The sequence below is a fragment of the Sceloporus occidentalis genome, unplaced genomic scaffold, assembly GCF_023333645.1.
Source record: "Sceloporus occidentalis isolate IW3139 unplaced genomic scaffold, rSceOcc1.0.p SCAF_127, whole genome shotgun sequence".
NCBI classification, from domain to species: domain Eukaryota; kingdom Metazoa; phylum Chordata; class Lepidosauria; order Squamata; family Phrynosomatidae; genus Sceloporus; species Sceloporus occidentalis.
Genome location: NW_028317107.1, coordinates 873,836 through 898,564, shown reverse-complemented (window position 1 = coordinate 898,564; position 24,729 = coordinate 873,836). Strand labels below are relative to the sequence as shown.

General features: G+C 42.4%; 1 protein-coding gene across 1 annotated transcript; it reads left to right on the top strand.

Annotated features, from left to right (window-relative positions):
* The first annotated feature begins 1,391 nt into the window (after window positions 1–1,391).
* On the top strand, window positions 1,392–23,622 carry LOC149281790 (ATP-dependent DNA helicase DDX31-like). Its single transcript, XM_089498961.1, has 19 exons — window positions 1,392–1,633; window positions 1,874–1,949; window positions 2,353–2,396; window positions 2,629–2,699; window positions 3,262–3,326; window positions 3,777–3,821; window positions 4,469–4,510; window positions 4,886–4,950; window positions 5,159–5,278; window positions 5,706–5,812; window positions 6,160–6,383; window positions 6,865–7,023; window positions 9,609–9,668; window positions 12,686–12,736; window positions 14,256–14,395; window positions 14,547–14,628; window positions 17,122–17,233; window positions 19,218–19,398; window positions 23,496–23,622. The coding sequence occupies exons 1-19, from the start codon at window positions 1,491–1,493 to the stop codon at window positions 23,620–23,622; spliced, it is 1,914 nt and encodes a 637-aa protein (XP_089355087.1). The 5' UTR covers window positions 1,392–1,490.
* The last annotated feature ends 1,107 nt before the right edge of the window (window positions 23,623–24,729 follow it).

Sequence of the window (24,729 nt, the reverse complement as noted above, 5' to 3'; positions counted from 1 at the left end):
CAGGAAGGGCCAGCTCCCCAGTAAATCAAAATAGAAAAAAGGCTCCGGGCACTCAAGGGTTCCACTCAGGCAGGTTTATTGAAGAAGAAGAACAAGGTTCTTCTCCTTCAAATAAACCTGCCTGAGTGGAACCCTTGAGTGCCCGGAGCCTTTTTCTACAAGTTATTCTAATGTCCTTTTATAATAATACTAATTATTATTATTATTATGATTATTAATCTTACCAAGTTTATTAAATTATATGTCCTAATGAGTAAGCTTAAAGTAAAATAAAAACACTATGGACCGTTCTAATCAGGCAGTTGTGACGCAGCCCGCTGTGGGGTCCTTTCTGACTGAAATGCTCACATGTGGGTTGTGTACAGTCAGAGCGTGTGTGTGTGGCTTATTCTGCTGGGGTAATATCTGCTGGGGTAATATCTGCTGGGGTAATATCTGCTGGGGTAATATCTGCTGGGGTAATATCTGCTGGGGTAATATCTGCTGGGGTAATATCTGCTGGGGTAATATCTGCTGGGGTAGTTTGTGATCTTTTAGGTAGATATTAGCTTTTAGGAGCGATGGGGGATCAGGGTATTATCCTGAACATCATTCAGACTCCCGTTCAGAGGGGCAACAGAAGCAAGCCTCAAGACACCCAGAAGCCCAAAGGACACTGGGTAAGTTTACACATATATTCAAGTAATATGCCAACGGTGGGCTGCCATACCTTTACCTGCAGTGCAATGGAAAATAAATCTTATTCTTATTGATTTAATTCCACTAACTCACAAGAAGATGGGGATCTCCTCATACGATCTTTAAGGAAAATAGTGCGTCATATAAAAAGTAGAGTCCAGGAGCTATAGATCAAAACATATCACACGGGGGACAAAAGTACTCCTGCATATGCACTCACTGCGAATTAAAGTACAAAAATAATAAAAATACTGTAATATAACAATGTTTATTACAAGAAACAAAGAGGTGTATATATATTATATATATATATATATATATATATAATCACCATACTAGAATGCAGGGCATTCTGGGAAAGGGAAAATGTATTATATGTGTAATATGTTGACCTGTATGTCTGTCTGTCATTTAAGCTAGGATCCCGAAACTTGTCCGGCTTTATATTAACTTTATACGTATTTTGACAGTTTAAACAGCAAAATATGTAAGAACTTCAGCCGTTTTAAAGCATCAGGTGGTTTGTCTTGCGTTACACATGGAAGCAACTGTTGAGGACATTCTCTTATCGTCGCGTACCATTTTATACCAGAGGATCGTGGAAAATTTTATTTCAGCGTGAGCTGTGAAGCCGCTTATTTTTTTAGTCTATGATATAGAATCTTCCGTTTTTTAATCTACCATTTCTTTTTTTTTTTATCTTGTAGCAGGCAAAGGCTGCAAAAAGAAAGATTCAAGATGCCAGTGAGGAGCCTTCATCTAAGCGCCCAACGCCTACTCCTAACCAGAAGAAGCAACCCAAGGATGCTGGCATGGAACCCGGCAAGTGCCTGACTCCGGATTCCTCAAACAAGAAGGTCTTGAAAAGAAAGAAGGAGGAGAGCACAAAAGAAAAGTCTTCTGTGAAAACGTCCTCCCTCTTCAAGAACAACCCTGAGGTCCTGGAAATCGAAAGGTTAAAACCTCTGTTATATATCTGTCATAATAAATTATTGGGTTCTGTTTACTCTGGATTAACCAAAAATCCAGTAATAACTGTGATTTACGAGCTGTGGTATTTATATGATCAACCTCAAAGATTTCTGTCCTTGTCTTGCAAGTAAGGCGTGACAAGGTTCTTTTTAGTGTTATTCATTTATTTTCTTACATAGATTGGTAAATTCACGTGTTTTTTTTTTTTTTTTTTATTTCATAGGCTCAAAGTGAAACAACTGCAAGAACAAGTTTTCTCGTCGGATTCGTTCTCCGAGTTAAACCTCCACCCTCATCTGGTTAGAACATTCTCCGATTTTAATATCTAGGGATACTAGTTACCGTTCAGTAATCAAATATCCTTTAGATTTTCAGACTATTGCTTAAAATATATGATATAATCCTTCATTGGGGTGTAATTTGTAAGCTAGTCTTTCCTAAATCTATGTTGAGGAAGACTGCAATTCTTGTCAGCTTTTTTGCTTTTATGTGAACTTTGTTTCATGATTCCATCTCTATTATTATCATTATTATTTATTTTTTTTAACATATTTTTGCCTTACGTGTCCAGAAGGATGATTCCAATACTTTCCCAAAACAGTCCTTCTCGTTACTAGCTTTGTTACATATACACACTAGATTTTTTTTTTTTTTTTTTTTTTTTGCTGTCCTGTAAATAACATTTTGCTCCCTCTTCTTTAGGTCTCCACAATCAACAATGTCCTCAATATTGAACGCATGACCAGGTCATTTTCCAGCTTTGTTTACTCCTTTTATGGATGCTTGTGGAAGGGAACACTTACCATGATTAAAATGCCTTTAAAGCCACCTGAGGGTGTTCTAGTAATATATATATATTTATTGGCATTGACAGTGTGAATGAATAAGAGAGAAAAGATCACCAAGAAAGGGATTGTGGGTCAGCCAGGGATGTCCAAGATATCATTAATATATTTGTCGGTGTGGATTTTCTTGTAGTGTCCAAAAGATGACTATCCCAGCTCTTCTCGCCGGAAAAGATGCACTGGTTCGATCACAGACAGGTTCTGGTGAGTTTAATATCAGTACTTATTATTTTTTTTTTCTTTGATCAATGTGTATAGAAGACGAGACCCACACATGCTGATTTCCTATGAGCCAGGTTTTTATAATAAGGGATAAAAACCTGCTCTAGTTGTTCAGTTACAAATATAGAAAACATAAGGGTGCTCCTCCAGGAAGAATGCCTGAGCTGGGCCTTCATAATCCACAGTGCAGCCAGGGCATTTTGACTCTTCGGGAAAAAAAGTGAATCAGCCTATTCTTAAATTAATGTCGCTCACTGTGTCTATCACAAAAATATATGTGTGATTATTAAACACCTAAGGAATATCTGGTCCACTGTCAAAATATGTAACCATTACTACTTCTAAAGGAAAATCATTCTAAATGTTACTGAAGGGTGGCTTTGTGGTGCAGAAATATCATACTGAGGGCTGTTGATTTTGAGTTGGACTGTTTTGACGCTGTACAGCCGCTTTTACATACTGGTAATTTAGATCAAGTTGCAATGGATCTGCACTTACATGTTTGCTTTAATGTATTTTTTACCAATATGCTTCCTTCTTGTAGGTAAAACATTGGCATACGGAATTCCAGTTGTTCAAGCTCTCCAAGGCGTCACCTCCAAAATCCAGGTAATTACTATATTATATGATGACTAAATTCTTAATTTGGCTTTCCAGTGTATACCTCCCGAGGTGAGTAATATGAGTTATCGGAGCCCTTCACTGCAGTTATAAGAAAGTTCCATCCAAAGAACAGCACCATTAGATACAATTAAATAATTCACTGAAACTAGTGTGGTTTTGTGTGTAATTGTTGGAGTTTTAAGACCTATATTAAAATAGACAAAATTTGCAATACGTCATTTGTTGCATTACTGAAAATTAATTATAAAAATGTTTCATTATTAAGGCACTTTAAAAAAAAAATGTAGATAAAATTTAGCTTTGTAAAATCTTTTGAATTAAGTAAAGCAAGGGTCCCTGTCCTGTATGCATTATACTGAATGAATGCCCCTGGTTTAATAAATTTGATTGTCTCTGTTGGCACCTACTAACCCAGGTAATTTATCTCCATAACAGCGCAGTGATGGACCATATGCCCTTGTTTTGGTTCCTACTAGAGAGGTAAGAAAATATATAGTAATCACATTATATCGTCTGCAATGGAGCAATCTATTTTTGGGTACTCGGATCTGCTGGGTGTAGGAGGCAGACAGCCTACATTAAATGCTAGTGCCTGGTGCAAAATACTTTGCAAGTCTCTGTTCAATATATATATATATATATATGTGTGTGTGTATATATATATATATGTGTGTGTGTGTATATATATATATGTGTGTGTGTGTATATATCTTAAAAATATCAGTCCCAAACGAGGACAAAGTAAACAGATAACTATTTGTAATGTTGTTGGCCTCTAGATAAAATCAGTACCAACGTAAAATGACCCCTGGTATCTGCGTCTAGGACAGCAGTTCAATAACTTTCTCAAGAAATGTCTCAAAAAAATTACTATTGAATATTGGCTAAGCGGAACATGTGTTCAGTGTGTGTTGAAGTGGACCTGCGATGTTCAGTTGAACATTTGTTGACTGCTTCCAAGAAGGGATTCAAACTTTAGTCACTGAGGTCCCATGGTAGCTCAAGTCAGCTGTTTTTTGTGAATAACTTGATCAGTAGAGAATTCATCGGGTTCTGGATGCATGTGGGGGCAGCTTTGAGGCGTTATAATGTAGTTAATCCTAATCTTAGTTCTTTCCCTTCCGTAGCTGGCTCTGCAGAGTTTCAACACTATTCAGAAGCTGCTGAAGGTCAGTATGATTACCGTGGGCTGGCATGAAGGAAAATGGGCAGTGCTAATGGCAAAAGTGACATGGATTTACAACACACTCTTGTACACAACATAATTGTTTTTAAAGCACTGAAGCTTTATAAAATTACACAGCGTCGTATCCCTTATTGCAAAATCTCATTCAATCACATACTAATTTTGCCCAGCAAGGTAGAGGATGTTCCTTTTGGATGACCAAAAAAACTCCTCATAACTAAAATCCTCCACTCCCTTTCTTAAGTGTTATTCTCATTGTTCCTGCTAAAGGTAAATGCAGCCAAATGCCTCTTGTGTCCCGCTGATGACCCTGAAGAATCCTATTTCCAACGGGTGATTAGTATCCTCTGTTTTCCAGCCCTTCACCTGGATTGTACCTGGCGTTCTTATGGGAGGAGAGAAAAAGAAATCAGAGAAAGCAAGGTAAAAGTCTCTTATTCGTACGGAGGAAAAGGTCCTCATTGGAGAAAAGGTCCTCATTGGAGAATAATATATAATATGTTATCTAAATATGTAAGAAATTATATCAGATGGGCATTTTGACAATCTGAGTTTGTTTGAGGAAATGTTACTCTCGGTAAATTATATCTCGGCTTGTATAACATTCAGTATGTGTGCTTGTGTCCTTCAGATTGCGTAAAGGAATTAATATTCTGATATCTACCCCTGGGAGGCTGCTGGACCACATAAGGTCCACCAAAAATATCCACTTCACACGTGTACAATGGCTTGTTGTGGATGAAGCAGACAGGTAATAGGATTAATCAAACAGATCCATTTTTAATACCCAGTCTTCTTAAATATATATTAATCATTGAATTAAAAAAGTAAAGGCAGTTTCCACTGTTTTAAAATTCATGTTTAAAAAACAGTAGACATCCATCATGTGTTGATTTATACAGTATGTTTCTCACAGCCCTTGGCAAAATAAACAAAAACTATAATTTGTCCTATGTTTTCCAACCAAATTCCTACAATGTTTGTAACCAAAATATTAGCTAATGGGCTTCTTTCACCATCACAATATTTCAAGATTATTGCAAAATGTATTCTACCCATTCAGTACTTCTCCCCTGTGAATTTTGTCCTTTTTGAAGGTGGCAAGTCTGCATATTTCAAAAGCGGATGTGGTGCAGGTTTTAATTATCTCGTTTTTACGGATATAATATAATTTGTAGGATCCTTGACCTGGGCTTTGAGAAGGACATCACCGCCATACTCAATGCCCTGAATGCACAGTGTCAGAAGAGACAGAACGTACTGCTTTCAGCCACACTAAGCCAAGGTCAGACGCTCTTTATTGTACTAATATATCTCCTTGTGTGTGATATTTCTTTCTATGTGGTTCTTTGGAAAACATATGATTTGTTTGCTTTTTGGTGGGTAGTGGCTAAAATAATGGGCATTCATAGACCTTTCTGTACATTTAGCCTCTGTTGTAACTTGACCAAAGAAAGGAGGAGGATTTGGGAACTTTAGTTCCATTGAAGATTCCTCTGGAGCTTTACATCCTAATATAATGTCCTAAATTTTATTAAGAACAATAAAGATGGTACAGGTGCAGAGTGTTTAATTAATCACCGAGTGAGATACATGCAAACTTAATAAATGTTTTTGTCCCTTCACTTGAAGGAGTGGCCAGATTGGCTGACGTCAGTTTGAACGACCCAGTCAGTGTGACAGTTATGGATGATGGCAGCAGCCAAACCAAGTTTGCTGTGGAAGCTAAGCCAAAGGAGAACCCCGGGGACCCCTGCAGTTTTGCTGTGCCGGAGCAGCTCCACCAGCATGTAGCGGTGGTCCCAAGCAAACTAAAGCTCGTCAGCTTGGCCGCATTCGCCTTAGGGAAATGGAAGGTGAGGGTATGGCTCATTAGAGGGCATCAGCGGAGCATGATGGCTCCATCAGTGGAAGACTTACACTTCTAGGTTGTTAGTATTAATAAGGAACCATGTAGAATTGTTCAGCGGCACTTAACGTTAAGACTTCCAGAAACCTTGTTCTGAAAGCGCTCTTTGGTGACCAAACTCTTGTTTATTGTTCTTTAGTGCTGTAGGTTAGGGTCACTGAAATGCAGACAACCCAACCCTGGTGTAGAACTTTGACTCTCAAGCAGTCGTGATCGTGTTTAGCCATTTCTTTTCTGGCATGAGCAAAGATTGGCCAGCAATATCTTCATAAATCCTAACCTAAACCACCAGTTGAGAAGAAAAATATATATTCTTACAGTGGCCCATGCTATTGCAAGGATGTATTTTATAGGTCAATCGATGTCTGTAATCAAGTGCGTGCAATAATACAACTTACATCACCCTCTTACTTTCATTACACCTACAGTGCGAGAAGAAGCCAAAGATGATTGTGTTCTTCCCAAGCTGTGAGTTGGTGGAGTTCTACCACACTCTGTTCAACAATGTCCTGACCCCTCACCTCTCTAAAACGGATTCCAAGGACCTCCATGTTTTCCTGCGGCTCCATGGGAACATGGAACAGGAGGTACGTTGCCTTTAACGTTTCAGAGATGTTGTGAGAAATTTAAAGATGAACTATCACCTTCGCAGCTATTAGCAAAGCTGAATTCAATGGAAACATTTAAAAGTAATTGTTTTCATCAGCGCTCTGCTCATAATATCATGACTAGGACATTTGTGGAGGTTGTAGGCGATGATTTTGTTAGGCCAATGTAAAAAGATGTCCCATAAACTTTTGGGAAGCCAGAGGTTAGTTCTTCAGATGGAATGCATTGGCGGGGGGGCACTTTTAGTACTTGCGTGCAGTTAACTAGTACATATGTATGAGCAAACTTTCATGCTACATCCAGTATGTTACTATAAAAACTATTGACATGGAAAAAACAGATATACTCTTTTTAAGTGGGCAGCAGGTTAAGTGCCACCCTACATGATGGACATCGCTAAAACGTCATCTGACCAGACACCAGCAGTTCCCCATTGTCTCGATCTCCTGCCGGTTATACTGCTGAATACACTGTCTATAACGTCTTACGAAAAATCTGTCCTGCTACGTACACTATGATTTAGGTTAAACACAAACAATATTATCACTGCGCAGTACATTAAAGGGACAGTGTAATGTGCGTGGCAACCTCACCAAAGAAAAGTGATTTCCGAGTAACTTCAATATGCATTGTTTATAAAGGTTAAAAAAAGAAAAAGGGGAAAAGGGGTAAATGCAAATGGGCGGATTCTGCAGACACGATGTAAATTTAAAGCTCACATAAGAGCCCCTTTAATAAAACCATCAATGATAATTGAGGACCGATCAGCATTTTATGGACACGGCAGGTGCCTGTACTGTCGGAGACCAGCTTCTGCAGAGAAGGCCAGAGATAAGGTAAGTAAAGGAGAGGGTTTCCAGCTAAACTTTTAAGAGAACAACTCTGCAAACCCTACTTTTGATACAAGTAAGGCTTCTACTCTTCTTAAGAATCCAAAAATGTGTTGCGGGTTTTAACAACAAATTCCTGTTGTGGTTTATACTCTAAAAAACATGAATCCTGCTCCTTACGTGGTCTTTAAATGCATAAGTGTGCCTATGGTGGCTTGCGTTGTGGGGTTACTGTATGGTGTGTATGCAGTGTGTAATGCACATTGTGCGTTATAATTCACACTGCGTGTGATGCCTCGCGCTCGGTTGGCGTGGTCACGTTTCACTCCCTTTACTGGGTATATTTATATATTATTACGCATGTTTAGCACCTGTGCACATAATAGGAGGCATTTGACGTAGGGTGGCTTGCGCACGCACACAATGACTTTGTACCAGCCACCAGGTTGCGTCCTTTGTGTGCGTTGGAAATGCAGATCTGGCTCCTCACCACCTGAGAGCGTTTGTTTGGGCTAATCCACTCAGGACCAGCTGTTCGTGGCGACATGGCCGACCTTGCTGCCTGCCTCCTGGGGAGGGCAGGGCTTAGGGGGGCAATTAATTCTTGATGTCCTCACATTAGGAGCATTAATGGAACTAAACAGGGATTCCCAGATGGTGGCAGTCCACCCCGCATTTGAAACAAATTAATAGTATCCTGCTTCTCCTTTCTTGTTATTTTAGGACATCCCTCCTCCCTTCTTTACGCTGACAGCGGCTGCAAGGGATGTGCCTAGTTTGGGACAAAAGCGGAAAACGGCCGAGTAACCAGATCTCTTTAATCTCCCTGGCAGGGGATGGTGCAGGACACACGCAGAGGTTTCCCACAGTAAAACGCTGCAGGCCGTGTGTTACAGGGACTCGCGCACTTCGGGGTTTAACCCCTTCGAGGCAGGGCAGGCACTCTCACTGTTAACCCTTGTTCTGCTAATTAGACTCTAGGAGACAGAGAAGATATTCAGAGCTTTCTATGAAAGCCCTCTAATATTTTTAAAAATCTTGGTTCCCGTGAGCCAACGATGCGTCACTGAGTAATATTGGACAGGGAAGCCAAAAGCGCAAAACTAGCACAGGATGAATGATCACGGTCCATTTCCTACCCAGAAGAGCTTACACTCTAATTTAAGTGAACTTAGAATTTTCTTCCTGGAGTTCTTCCTCCATAACCCTTAAGTCTGATGTCTAATTGCAAATGGTCCCTCTTGGAAAAGACGCTTAATCTGAGCTGTGGTGATGCTGGGTTATTAGCTTTAGAATTATAGATGTGAGGTCCAGAATTCAGGCATGACATCTTTTTTGTATGTTGGCCCAATACACGGTATCTACCCCAAGTAAAAGCTGCATTTTGCTTGTTTTTTGATCTGACACCTTTCAGGGATTGCGGTTTGCGGAGTTTGGTTTCCAGCAGTATCCTGCTTAAAAACGTGGTATTTCCATGTGTTTTCTATATCCATTTTTAACCCTTTTTTATGGCTGTATCTCTAGAACTCCTGGTAAGAGCCTGATTCCCACTCACGTCGAACGATGAAGTGTTCCCTTATGTTACCATTTACGATGGTCTCGATATCGTTCACTGTATCCATTTTATGCTCCTAAATGTTATTTCTCAATTTATCTTTTGAAACCTTCCTCTTGCAACTTCTATTGATCTTAAATACTTTTTTTTTCTTCTTTTTTCTTGTTTCTGGTAACAGGAAAGGACCGAAGTGTTTGAGCAGTTCACCCGGGCCCGGGCTGGTATACTGCTGTGTACGGTGAGTTCATGTGTACATCATAAACCCTCACCTATTGTCAAGCAGCCTTGGTGTCGTGGATCACAGGTGGCCACCTGTGTCCCTTTAATTATACCACCTGTTTAGAATGTAAAGGTCTGATTAGCGGTGGCTTTAAAAAAAGGGGGGAAGAAATAGGCTTAAAATACAATGACTTGCTGGTGATAGACCGGTAAGGAGTATCTAGCTCCGGGCTTTAGACAAAAGTGGTTTCTAAATAGCATTTAAAGAGCAAGTCAATTAAAAAGGTCCACGTTCTAAGCAGCGATTTAGGTAAGGAATAGGCTAGGCTAGGAAATGAAGGCATGACCCCTATAATATCTCTAAATCAGACCTCCTGTCCAGATGGGCTGGATGGCTCTTATCTGCAGTCACGTTCTATGTTTCCAGCACAATCTATATGTTGTTCCAGGCAAAACCTAGGCGTAGACCTCTAGGAAAAGAAAAAGTAATACTAAACGTCAACTGGCCTCCATGCCACGCCCAGATCGGCCCCATTCGGCCCTGTCTGGTCTTCCCGTTTCTCCTGCTGTCAAGACTCAAAACCTTAATCAGTCATCGGTCTCGTTTTAGATTCAGGAGCCGTATTCCTATGCCGTGGATGTTTAAATCCCCTCGCTGCATTAATCTCTACCCTTTCTGCTGGGAGGCTGTTCAACTTAACTACGTTAACAACTATATATGACAAGGTTACTGTGTCTATGTTGCTACCTTCACTCTTCAAGCCTTTGCTTCCTAAATCACCTTGGCTGTTATTGACATACAATTAATATTAGCTGGCTAAGGGTTGTGGGATTTCTAGCACCCCCCAGGCCTGTAATATCTCTTTTTTTTATGCTGATACATATGAAAGGTCTAATCTATTTGCAATCTTCCCATAAAGCACCGGGGAACCTACTTGGTATTTTCTACTGATATGAGCGTTTTAATCCTGTTACAGTAATGGAAGCGATGACCTTTGCAGAGAAAGATAGGCAGGAGGAGACGATGCCAGGGCCCCTGTGTGCATTACTTTTAGGCTCAGCTGAGCAGAGACAGTAATAGGTTTTGTATGGCTTTCTCCGGAGAGACCCTGCCTGGAAGCGGGGGTACTTGTGGGAAAAAAAAACTAGGCGGTATCTGTCCGGTCTTTGTGTGTCCTTCATCTCCCCTCCACCGGCAGGAGACGGCTGCCTTTTAATATCTCTAGACCGTAGCGCTGGCACGCTTCCGCAGCATCGCGCCGGTGCCCGTAATATCATGGCAGCGAGCTACAGAAGGCTGCGCAATTAGCTCTCTAATAGTGGCAGCTGTTGATAGAGGAACGTGTGAAGCTTGGAGTGTCCGACCCGCCGTCAACTTGTAAATTACAGCTATCTGGAGTAATTAGTGCCGAAAACGGCTTCGACGACTGCAGACTGAGAAAAGGGCGACGTTTAACCAGTTCAGTGCCAGGGAGGGGAGGGCTGCAATGCTGGGCTCATGTTAAAAATGACTTCCGCTTCTATTCAAAAGGTTTGACTCCGTTGTAGTGTTAGATGATCTTTTTCCGTATCAAGCTAATATCAGCCGAATTTCTTTAGCCGATGTCGTAAATGCAGTGGCCAGTATGCGTTTTTAAGGGCTACGTCAACTTTGAGGCATTTTTACTTTTTTTTTTCCACTATATATTATATATATTTGTTGTATTGACACATTTAAAAAAAATAAAAAAATTTTAAAAGCTACCTAAAAAAGTAATAATAACCCAACATCCAATCCAAGATTCAATGCAATCCATAATAAGCTAGTTGTAGTTATTTCCCATTTAAATGTGGCCAATGCCAACAATTCCCGTATACTCCAAAATGATATGTATCGTATGAAGATAATTAGCATATTCGTAGACTTTTTGGAAAATAAACAGAGATTCTGAGTTGGGAGTTTGGAGCGGATTGGAACGGGATTCTGGTTAATATATAGTCCCGGGTTCGTTGTGTTTGATTGCGTGTTCTGAGCGGATTCTGCGCTCCCCGGCAGGCACAGATGGGAGTCAGCTCGCTCGTGTGCCCGGCTGTCAGCCGGATTAAAATGACTCATTTATTTACCGTACACGCTCACCGAGTATGGCAGGTAGCAGGGTAGCCCCCCCGCCTATCCAAAGAAGGTAGCGGCAGCCTTTCCCGTCCTGCCAAAAGTCATTATTGGCGAGCAAGGAGAGCCGTCGGCGGGGAGGCATCCCCTGTTGTCACGGCGACAGATTGGGCTACGTAATCGAGGCAGGCTGAGCGGAGCGTGGGAGGCGAAGACGCTTGGCTGGAGGCACCGAAAAATGGCAACATGAGTTAGCGTGGCTGAGTAAACAGCAAAACATTTTCTAAATGACCTTTTTGCTTGTGCCGGTCCCCCTCCTCCTCACACCCGGCAGAAAGATGAGCTGCGGGCAGGCAGGCTGCCAGGGACAGGGACGGCGCCCGCGCTCAATATTGCTGCAGATCAAAAGAAAAACACTTTGGGAATGTGTTTCTTATGTCCTTTTACCCCACACTAATACTACCCCGCCACTAATACTACCCCCGGTAATTAGTTAATGGGCAGTGTATGGGTTTAGACCCATCAGCCCTTGCTTTAGCCCTGACCCCACACCATCCGTCCTGCACTGGATGGCGCTTCAAATACACAGCTGAATGCCTTGCTTCTAAACACATACTCTTATACACAGCTTTGCACATAGAACCATAGAATATGACAGCAGAGGAGACCCATTCGGCCCCATCTAGTCTACCTGTTTTTCCTGCTGTGAAGACTTAATCAGTCCTCGGTCTCATCTTAGTTTCAGGATAGCCAGAGCCATAAGCCTAAAAATTAGCATACAAAGAGGTCAACTCGGCCAAGAACAGACAGCGACTTAACGCTGCGTCCTTCTGTGCATCGCCACTCGGGATCATATGTGTGATGGCACCATATAAATCGATAATTTATTTTTATGTCAAAAGATCTCCGCTCTAATCATCTACTGCTTCTTTTTTGCTTCTGGACAGGATGTTGCTGCTCGGGGCTTGGACCTTCCACGCGTGACCTGGATAATTCAGGTGAGCCCTGTTTCCTCTCATTCATCTCATTCCTCTCATTCACCTCATTCCTCTCCCCGCATGCATTTGTCCCTTTCCCCACTCCCCTGCTACTTTCCATGCAGGAGATGTTTGGCCAAACACCTCTCAATGCAAGTGATGTGCTTATCCCCAGTAAGCCCCGGTGGTGATTCTGGGAATACTGGGGAAAGTAATTCTATTGAAGGGCTTTACTTACTGCCACTGATTTGCTGCTTCAAGCTGCAGCTTCTGCCACAGGTAAGCCATGTCCACAGAGTACTTTAAACTGCTCTCTTCTTTAGCAGGTCCTCATGACTGCTTCTAATCATACTTTAACATCTTTACAGCAGTTATGTGGTTATTATGTCCTGGAATAGCTTGGGCAACCCGAAGTATCAGGCGTTTATATTTTGAATGTACCTTTTAGTTCCAAGCGTGTATTGTAGGGGTGATTTGGAACCTATGGGAAAAAAAGTCTTAAGCTACACGTCTATACATGGGCCAGCTTTCATTGCACTGAGCGAGACTTTGTCCTGCTAAATTGGCCGTGGCAGGTCTGTAAAGCAGAGATTGTTACCCTGCGTGCGCCGGTAAACATCCATGCGCCGTATACACCTTGAAAGACTCCTCGGCTCTACCTGACGCGCTAATCATGAATAGGGATGAATCCTCCAATCCTTCAAGTGCAGCGCCTGCCCCGGGTGTCACGCAGCCGCTCTCTCTGCCTCATCGGTGTCGCTGAGAACAGATTCAAGCGAGCTAACAAGGAGCGGGGTGAACGACGGACAGATTCCTGGGAGATGGGGCCCATTATTTCCAAATCGAGCAGGCATTTTGTCTTCATATGTCAGGTAGCAGCGCTCTCCTGACAGTCACTTCTGAGCCGTGTTCTCCTTTCGAATGTTAAGGAGCTGCACTGGCTGCCTGGGAAGGCCACAATGTATTTTATGTGTAGGGCTTATCACTGGGGTAATTACGGCTCCAAAAATTCCTCCCGAGAATACGTCACTCACCATGCATGCGCGTCCCTGTCACTGAAATTGTGTGTCACAGTCTGGATTTCTGTAGGACACTCTGTCTTGTCAGATATTGCACTACAGTTCTTATCACTCTCAGCCAGAGTGACAGGGGTTCCAGTGCACACAGCAACAGAAGAGAGACATCGCAACCCTCCTGATGGCTTAAACATTGTGTTGGAAATAATTACTTTTTAGGTGATGCATCTTGGTAGGGTTTTATGTTTTTATCCAGCCAGAGGATGCCTAGGAGTGATGGGTGCTGCTGTAGACATATCAGAAAAATAACTGCTTACTTTGTACGAGAACACACATGATTATTCAGCTAAAGTTGGCATTTTGAAGGGCAGCTGCCCAATCTCTTATATCAGGTGGTCTGCGGCAAAGGATTGCCCCTTGCCCCAGTGGTAATAAAGACAACTTGAATTTGCCCCCTTTTTTTTTCTCTTTTAATTCTCTTTAATAAATATCCTTTTTTTTTTTTTTTCTTTCTTTCTTTTAAGTACAATGCCCCGGCCTCCAGTGCCGAATACATACACAGGGTGGGTCGAACAGCCAGACTCGGAGCTGAAGGGAGCAGTTTGCTTATCCTCATCCCATCGGAAGCGGAGTATGTCCAGACTTTGGCGGCCCACAAGATCAGGTGATATGCCGGATGCTTTCCCCAGGATTACCTTATTGGCCTCCTTTAAGAGGCATGCTTAAATTTGGGTGTATTAGTGCAGGACTGGTTAAAATCCTTGCTTTATTTTGTATATACTAGCCAGTTTATTTTTTCTGCCTTTTAACAACAGTGTATCCGAGATGAAAATGGATGATATTTTGTCCAGCCTTCTGGCCGAGGATTTTTTGAAAATCAAACGCGTGCAGAACAAGGTTAGTACCTGTATTTATTTGTGTGACGGAAATGGGTTATAATTTAAATTTTTAGATCCAAGGATGCCTAGAACATTCTTTCCGTAGGTCACTCTTCCTTAAATAGATGGAGTTGGTGTTGAACCACTACTCCCATTACCTTGTGCTTCGTTGTGTTTGTCAGCTGTTCTATCACACAGAAAGGAACCTATAGGATGTTTTTGGTGATCATGTGACCAGCTTTATGATACATAGAAAAAGGATTAGTGGCTGATTACTGAGAATGGGATGGCTATATAGTTCAGGCTCGAATGTTCTAGTCTAGAATGTATATGTTGAAACCCCATCCTTCTTAAAAAATAAAAAAGATAATTCTTTAAACGCATTTGCTCGTGCCAAAATTTTTAGCTGGGAGCTTTTAAATGTCATGTGACCTCAGCAGGCATTGATGCTTTGTTGCCATGTAAACTAGTAAAAGAAATATTAAAATGCTCTGTTTTCTGTTTGATTAAACTGAAGGAAAGAATAAAATGGGAGCTCTCCTAGGAGAGTGCAGTTAAATATTTTGTCCAAGTAGAACAGCACCCTTAAGAACTCGTTTGGTGCTGGTTGCCACAATCATAATTTTCTTGCCCATTGGTCGGGCTGATGCCTATGACCTCCAGTATGTACTGGCACGTAACCGGCATTGCTATGTTTTTGGGCCACGTACGGCCTAGAGGATTATTTAACTTGATTGCGTGAATTTCCTGGTGAGCCCTAGTTACAGAGCTGGAAGTTTAAGATGAAAAAGACCCCCCCAACATCGGATAACGTCCATCTAAACTGCTCTTTAAACCGTTTCAATGTGTCCGCCATCCAACGCAGAGAGCAAAGGGGGACGGACTGGATACAAATGTTACTTTTACACGGAAAGGAGAAGCGTTCCTGGCTCATCTCCTTTCTTCTGTCCCCCCCTCCTCCTCCCTTTTGTAATATATTGCCATATTATCGCTAATCCCCTGGCAGTTGTGACATTGAGACAAGTCATCTGTCACTTAAGATTGAGCTCTCTTTAATTTTCTCGCAGAACTCACAGCAGGGCAGCCTTCAATTTGAGGTCTTTATTGGAATTCTGAAGCCTCTCTTACCTTCCTTCGGATCTTAGATCTATTCCGAGCCCCGCTCCGGAAAGCATACAGTAACCAACAGAAGGATTCGGCGGCGGCTTCCGTTCTGTTTATTTAATACTTTGGGGGGATTTTCTTGTGCTTATACATCCCCGGCTAGCGTGGTTTTCAATATTACATTAACAACTGCTCCTTTCACCCCCCCCTTACCTTTAAACCCTCTCTATCCCCCCCTCCCCGATCTTTACTCCTCTTTTCTTCGCTCTTCTCATTAATTTGAAGATGTTAAGAGGAGGGTAGAAAAAAAGAAGAGGTTTGTGTGTAATGGAGAGGGAGGGGGGCAGAAAGAGAAGCTTCTTTTTTTCATTATTAAAGTGCTTTAGTTTTAATAACAGTGGATTGTGTCCATCTGGGATAGGGGTAGCCAGAGTAATTTTGCATTCATATTAAAAAAATAATAATAATAAAAGAAGTGTATAAAAAGAGAGTTAAGTTACACAAACTGCTTGAAAGAAAAGATTAAAGGCGTATTGTCGCATAGCAACAATGTAGCGACGAATGCTGCTGAACCGAGCATCTCAACTGGGAAGGAGTAAAGGGGGCTTCGCGCCAGAAACGGGCCGGGCGTCTATAATGCGCTGTTAAAGGCCATCGTGCTCACTTTAATGGCTATAATGGCTGCCTTCTCCATTTTACATGTTCGGGGCTTCCCCAGCAGTACTGCTGGTCCACATAAGCGTTCCAGCGGGTCTAGCAAGACCCCCTCACAGACACACATGCACAGAAAGCTTTCCCGTTGGTTTGGATGGGAGCCCTTTGGTGCCCATGATTGGCTGCTTCAAGTAGCTAAAAGTGGTCGTGAGACCAGACCACAGAGGGGTGGCAGCTGTGGAGCTGCAGCTTCTCCTAATAGTAAGTGTGTTAATAAAAGTTAAAGAATACATATTAAGTGCTTAGAATATGCATTCTTCATTGTATGGCACCTTCAACGCATTCAGTACTGGGCTACACCAGCTTTCGTTGGACTATAATGCCGTATAATCAGCGGTAATCAGCATGAGAGTGGTGGGAATGCAGAATATTTTGTTTACCCCCCCCCTTTCTGTTCGCTTAGAGTTGCAGGGGTTAATAAAATGTAGTCGCGCAGTCTCTATCTGTTATTGAGGTGGCCTCCTGTAAAATGTGCCCAGCATCTCCCGCAATCCAATTTTTCCGTCCTCCCTCGTTTTATTACATTGTAATTTCTTCTCTTTTAGCATTAATATTGAAAGGATTACCCCAGCTGCCCCCCGAGGGGGATGATGTGTCATTTTACTGTTATTAAACCTGTTTTAAGCTAACCCCCCCCCCTCCGACTCCTTGCTGTCTGAATCCTCTGAATTAAATGCTTTCATTTCCCATACAGAAATCAGAGGCCGCTGGCCCCCAAGCGGTGCGGGAGAGGGCCACTGTGCTGCAGACAAAGTTTGAAGACTACGTACATTCCAGTCCAGATGCGGCCCTAAGTGCAAAAAAGGGTAACTTCCAAATTAGAAGAAGCGATATGTTTTATAAGGATATCTAGTAAAGCAAATATTCCTTCCTAGAGAGGGTGGTAGATAGGTGGAATTGGTTTCCAGCAGAAGTGTTAGCAGTTAATACGGTAAAGGAATTTAAACGTGTTTCAGGCCCCCTTGTATACCTTTAGTGATTTCTTGGTTCCTGATGCGCTCCGGCCATAGACCATTTTGGGGGAGGAATGTGGTTTTGTAACAATATAAAGAAAGAGAGAGAGATTTAATTCTTAGCGCATCTTCAGTGACTCCCAGGGACCTCTCAGCCACTTTTTACCTTTTATTACTGTTCATAAACGACAATATCCAGGCGCGTCGGAGGAAGATTACCTGTGAGCCCCATGTAAGCCTGGCTTGCTGGGGAATGGTAGAGAATGCAGAGAGGAACCTAGCAAGGTGGGGAATTACTGCCCCTCGTGGTAAATGGAGCCCTAATATTCAGATGCTACATAAAAGGCATGAAGGGGCAATGTCTGTATGCAGGGATCTATATTATTCTATACAGGGATCAGTTTTGATGTTGCTTTGACAACCTGCTGTCTCCTCTTTCATACATCTTTCTTTTAAACACAATTCAAAAAATTACTTAATGGGGAAACCCCATTGCTTTATAGAGTAATAACCTCCGGCGCTGTATACAGTAATAACCCCCCCCAGCACTGTATACAGTAATAACCTCCCTCCCCAGCGCTGTATATAGTAATATACCCCCCCAGCACTGTATACAGTAATATACCCCCCCAGTGCTGTATACAGTAAAATAACCCCCCAGCGCTGTATACAGTAGAATAACCCCCCAGCGCTGTATACAGTAATATAACCCCCAGCGCTGTGTACAGTAATATAACCCCCAGCGCTGTATACAGTAATATAACCCCCCCAGCACTGTATACAGTAATAACCTCCCTCCCCAGCGCTGTATATAGTAATATACCCCCCCAGCGCTGTATATAGTAATATACCCCCCAGCGCTGTATACAGTAATATACCCCCCCAGTGCTGTATACAGTAAAATAACCCCCCAGCGCTGTATACAGTAAAATAACCCCCCAGCGCTGTATACGGTAAAATAACCCCCCAGCGCTGTATACGGTAATATAACCCCCCAGCGCTGTATACAGTAATATAACCCCCCAGCGCTGTATACAGTAATATAACCCCCCCAGCACTGTATACAGTAATAACCTCCCTCCCCAGCGCTGTATATAGTAATATACCCCCCCAGCGCTGTATATAGTAAAATAACCCCCCAGCGCTGTATACAGTAATATAACCCCCCCAGCGCTGTATACAGTAATATACCCCCCCAGCGCTGTATACAGTAAAATAACCCCCCAGCGCTGTATACAGTAAAATAACCCCCCAGCGCTGTATACAGTAATATAACCCCCCAGCGCTGTATAGAGTAATATACCCCCCCAGCGCTGTATAGAGTAATATACCCCCCCAGCGCTGTATACAGTAATATACCCCCCCAGCGCTGTATACAGTAATATACCCCCCCAGCGCTGTATACAGTAATATACCCCCCCAGCGCTGTATACAGTAATATACCCCCCCAGCGCTGTATACAGTAATATACCCCCCCAGCGCTGTATACAGTAATATAACCCCCCAGCGCTCTATAAAGTAATATACCCCCCAGCGCTGTATAGAGTAATATACCCCCCCCAGCGCTGTATACAGTAATGTAGGTCAGCATCCAATTTTGTTCCAATAAAAACCCCCTTTATCTGCAGACCTGGAGCCGCCGTTGCTGTCAGTCATGTGATATTTTTGGTGACTTTCCCCAGTCAAACCCCACACTGAGCTGATGCTTTATGGCAATGCTAATGAAGTCCGTTCCTCCTTATACTTTCATAAATTTATAATATGTATGTAAATATAATCTTGTCAGTGAATCTGTTTCTCACGCTGCATCTGCCTAAACCGTCATGTCTCCTGGTAGCTCTACAGTCTTATATTCGGTCGTACGCTACGTATCCCAAGAGCCTCAAGCACATCTTCCATGTCCGCTCCTTGCACCTGGGCCATGTGGCCAAGAGTTTTGGACTGAGGGACGCTCCGCAGAACCTCAGCCATCAGCTGGCCAAAAGTCCAAAGAATCAAGACAAAGCTAAAAGGAAGAGGTAAGGAAGCAAAAGCTGGAGGACATTTTTTTTTTTTTTTTTTAAACTAGCAAAACAAAATGCCTGGCCCTTTATAACATTGGAAACTCGCTTACGGATCCTGACATACCAATAATTTGTTATATGTTTGATAACTTTTTTTCTTCTAGTCTGTCCCGCGTTGGAGGTTTACGGATGTAGACTGTATGCTCTGTAATAGATGCACCATATACAACCGTACAACCAAAGAGCTTTGCCATGTTTTCATTTATTTTAAGTTTTCCTGATCACATAATGGACGTTCTTTGTCTTAATACTTGATAATTACTTGATTCTTGTAGAAGTTGAGGCATCAACCAAATTTTACTCTTTGAACTTTATTTTGACCTCGTTCCTCAGTCAAAATCTCAAGGAAGGGAAGAGTCCCAAAGTTGCTGAACTAAGGATTCTGTTGATGTAAGGTACATTAATCTTCGAGGTCCAAGGGGACTTTAGCAAGTTTAGTTTCTCAGCTCATCAAAGTTGGTCCTGAGGAGCGTTTCATGGATCTACCCATGAAGATGGCTCTAAAACTTACATGGATTGCTAAGCTGGCCCTTAATGAAAAAGCATTTTAGTTGCATCCTTGAGAAAAAGTCTTCTTTTTTCAGCTCCGGGTGTTTTTTGGGGCAGATTTAACTCATATGCTGGTACATCAAAAGATGACATAAATTTAAGTCCAGAAGGTTTATTTTAAAGATCTTTTTGAAAACTATTGATAGTCCATATTTCCATGCTTATTACGTCTGTGGCCCATTGGTGGATAGAGCCGTCTTTCAGCCCCTTTTTATTTTTTATATAAATGTTCAAGGTTCATGCAGCGCCTATTGTCCCCATCTCCAGAAGCCCCTGTCCCTCGCCGCCTGCGTCCTTCGGAGGCAGATGGGGCGAATAGTTGAGAAACCTTCCCTCCCCTTCTGTTGGGGCCGTGACTAGGGGGATTTGCGGAGGGTATTATTCTGGGAAGAATAGTGCGATTAGCAGATAAGCACATAACATAGCATGAGGCCGGCTCACATGCCTGCCAAGCTCGCCGTTGAATGACAGCCAAAGGTGTGTCATGCGATTAGGATGAGGGGCTACGGAGTCCATGTGATTCCGATTACAAGGAGCCTTCAGACTACTCAAACTAGGGGCAAACTCCTGGCGAGCACAGACATGTTGAATTTGTTCTCTTGTTACAGATGAAAAAGGATCAAATAGAGATCTTAGGATGCTATTAAAGGACCATTAAAGGCTTTCTTTATACAGACAAAAATAATGAGGATGGAGACCTGTGTCAACATAACCTCCCTAAATCACTATCATTGTTTCTTATTCGGTATTTTTGTATCCAAACCATTTTAGACCGGCCCAAACATAGTAGCGGCCTATGTCGGTTTGTCGGTTGAACTTTCACTCGGTCTTAGTCGCGAGATTAACATTTTAAAAAGCCGTGTGTCTTTAAGTGGTTAGTTGGGGAATTCACTACTTAAAATGAAAAAAATATATATTTGGCTCACATCAAAAATTTTGTTACAATTCTTAATTTTCATTATATTAATAAGTGGTAATAAAATGAGTTAATAATAATATTAGTTGATAATATTAGTTCTCATCCTCTGGTGAGCTTCATGCTTAACATGTGCTATGATTCCTCGTGGCTGGTCAATGTGCAAAAGTTTATTGGTTCCCTATAAGCAAATCGTGAGACTGACCAGTCCCGGCAGTCCTTGCCCAAAGGAACTTGGTCCGGCGTTTTGGGGAAAGTGTTTGTTTTTTTGTCATTTTCTTTTAAGGATGTCTCAGTGTCCCAGACCCCAGTGGTTACCTTTTGAGAGCGTAGATCCGTCTGTCTGAAATACAAGAGACAGAGTCTTGTGAAAGAGAGAAAATGAAGGGGATGTCTGTTGCATTATCTCGTTTGCCGTGCACGTTGACCATGGAGCTCGTCTGTAAAAGGATCAGGGAAGCTCCCTCTGCCTCCCGAAATAAGCCGATTTCATACTCTGTCATAGTTGAGTAGAAACCAGATTTAATCCCCAATTAAAAAGAGACTGGATGTCATGTCGGGGAATAAGCCAGACGTTTTGTTGGTAATGACTGTGATCCATTTGCCTCGATCCGTTGCCGATATGGGCGTAAGGAGCACAGGAGGTCAATTAGCCCTTCCCGATGGGGATCAGAACCTTTAATGCTATGTCTGGGCATGTTAGCTTCTCAACGAAACGCAAGGATACCAATTCACATTGGGCTGGATCAATTATCCCTCAGGTAGCTTCCTTGCGGATCTCTCGTCCATCCGATCTCAACCAGTTGTTGTCTGATGCTCAATGCAGTCATTCCCAAGCATCCGTTTTTCTCTTTCTTCTCTAGAAGGACCCTCTCAGACTGGAAGGTGTTGTTAGATTGTTGCTTTTCATGTTAGTTGAGGACTTGTGGTCCTTTGGACTTGTTTCGTGAACTTCAACAGGTCGGTCAATTGGCCAGTTGGAGCGGCAGGACCTAAAGCCCAATATTTACCTCGAGGGGGTTTCACCAGACAGGCGAGCACGGCTCGTAACTATCTGCAACCTTGGCCCTACTTTGTGTATTTTAATTATAAAGTATAACTTAGTTTGTCTCCAAGATGTGAGGTTTGGAATCTTCCTTAATTGTCCCAAATCTAAATTTTAGAATGAAAGTAGAAAAGACCGCTTCCCCAAAGAGAGGAGAGAGTGACAGTTAGTAGGCTGGCCTTTGCCTTTTGCAATCTGGTAATGTTATTTAGCGGCCTCCTTTCTCCTTCCTCCCCTGTGGGTAAGTAGTCACTTAGTTCAGAGGGCTGAAGATGTTGTAGATGCCTGCAGGACACTAACGAGCTTCTGATCCGCTTAAACATGGCCGGACTTCTCCTTCAACCTTTCGTTGTAGCACATAGGTGTCGTTCGGGTGATTAAGTGGGTTTCTTACACAGGTGTCCTTAAGGCGATTAAATGGATTCCGCGGTGACCTGTCTTGACCTGGCATGTTAGTCATCAACCGCTGAAAAACAAATGTCTCCAAGAATGTGCATCCCAGCTCAGCATGGCCACCGCCTCACGAGGTGCCTCGACCCATTAATTACCGGAAGATTATAACCTATTGAACCTCCTGAGTCTCCACCTGCGTCATGGAAACCTCCACCCGCGTCTTAACGGTGACAACCGTGATTCCGTACAAAAGTGGCCCTGTGACTGCTTTACATGAATCAATAGACGGTGATAAATCTCGCCATGTACTGTGATATCTTTAATATCAGCTCACCTATGGTGGAACTTGAGGGGCAGATAAGAAACCCGATTAAGCCCTCGCCCCCAACCAAATTAACTATAACATATCGAACAAAAGTATAAAATAGAATCCTGCGAGACGTCATCATCGGACGGAAGATTAAAGAGACCGATGTGCTTTTACCTTCTAATTGTATGATCGATTTTACAGTTTTAGCAAAGCTCTAACACGACGTTCAGCAAGTCACAGCGAGGGTTTCAAACCCGAATACACTTCTACGGCTTTCTTATTATAAATATTAATGTAAGTTATGAAGGCACAAAAAGGCAATTGACCTTTGAATGACTTTTTTTTTTTTTTTTAAACAATTTAATATTTTTCCAATATAGGGGTTTTTCTTCTAATTGCTAAACGGTTAAAGTGCTCGTTGTTTGCGAGAAGGTGTGATAAAGGAGTTAAGTCAGGATCTCTTATCCTTTCTTTGATCAGACGGAGAGCTCCTTTTAATTTCTCTTGGGTTTCTCTTATCTTTGGCACATGTGATACCCTAGATTTGTTTCTATTCAGAACAAAGCGTCTCTTTGATATCCTGTCACATTTTGTAGCACAAACTATACCTTGTGGAATAATCTTGGAATCGCAAGCTAACTTTGCCATCCGTGTTGCTCAGATTCAAAATGGCCGCCCTCTGGCATCCCGATTGTGTTTGTTGGCCAGACACCAGGCGTAAATGTATATTTTTGTGGCTGAGGCTGTGAATTTCACCCCCCCCCCCCAAAAAAAATAAAAACCTACATGTAATCGAGCAAGACACCCAACATTAAGCAAGTTTTGTTTCCGTTTTTCAGGTCGGGGATGAAGAAGACAGGCGTGAAACAGCGCTTCTCGGACCTCTTACGTTCTGAGTATGCCAGCGGATTTACCCCAAAACCTAAGAAATTAAAAAAGGTTGTGAAAATCGAGGAGCAGGCATAAACAGTACGGCCCGGAATACCCAACAGCTACTGAACACCAGCCATCGAATTGTGTGCTAGTAAGAACCAGGATTGTCTAGAGTTGGCACCACCTGTGGCAAAGCATCCGCAGATCCCCAAATGTGACAATTTACTTTATCGAGATCACACGGCTACCAGCACAGCCCATTTATTGGGTCTTCAACGTTGCCAAACCGAAGTCCTTTTGGTTGATCTATCTGTAGTGTCTTCTGCAGCCTTCCCAAAACAAAATACGTATCTCGAATGTGTATGTACGTGTATATGTACGTGTATATATATTTTATGAATGCATTATATGTTTGTATTTTGTTATTACGAGGCTGTGAACAAAGCTTGCGATTCCTTCATTACCTTTATTTATTGGAGCTGAAGACCTAATAATGTGTTATCTCTATAACTGGAACGTCGGATGTCGTCTATCAGATAATTCCTCCCGGCTGGTCAATTTAGAGCCATTTCATTCTCATTAGCTTTTGGCCTACAGGAGATCAATACAGGACACGTTTGTTTTATTGATCGTCCGGTAACTAATCTGGGAAGAGAATCAATTATCCTAGGTTTCTGTGGTTTTGTCTGGTTGGTTTCTTCGGATTCAAACCACCGCAGGGCCAGTTTTTGTGCAAGTCCTGTTTATACTGTGTCTCGAAAAACATTAAGTCCCCACGAAGGACTAATTCTACGATTTATATTGGGACAGAGGACCCGGGCGTATTCATCATCCTTATTTTAATGGAACGCTGGTCAAAGAATTAGTTGTAAGAACATGACAACCTTTCAACAAGTTAACGAAATGCCTCGTCCCTCAGCGCTCCCCACCGTCCTACGTAGTTTTGTACTATATTGTTCCTTTAGAGGATGAGTCTTTGGAGTTTTGGTAATCCTCGATGTCACCTCTCTGCTGGAGTCTTTTGTTCCACCTTAAAACCACCGCTGGGAGATGGATAAAGCCCTGACTTTGTTATTTTTTTTACTTTTCTTTTCTGTTCCCAAGTTGAGAAATGAAAGGGGGGTCCCTCGTGAAGATGTGGCTCGGCTGCGGGGTGCCCGGATCGCTTTAGTTTAAGAGTGTAATGTTCCTTAAAAACTT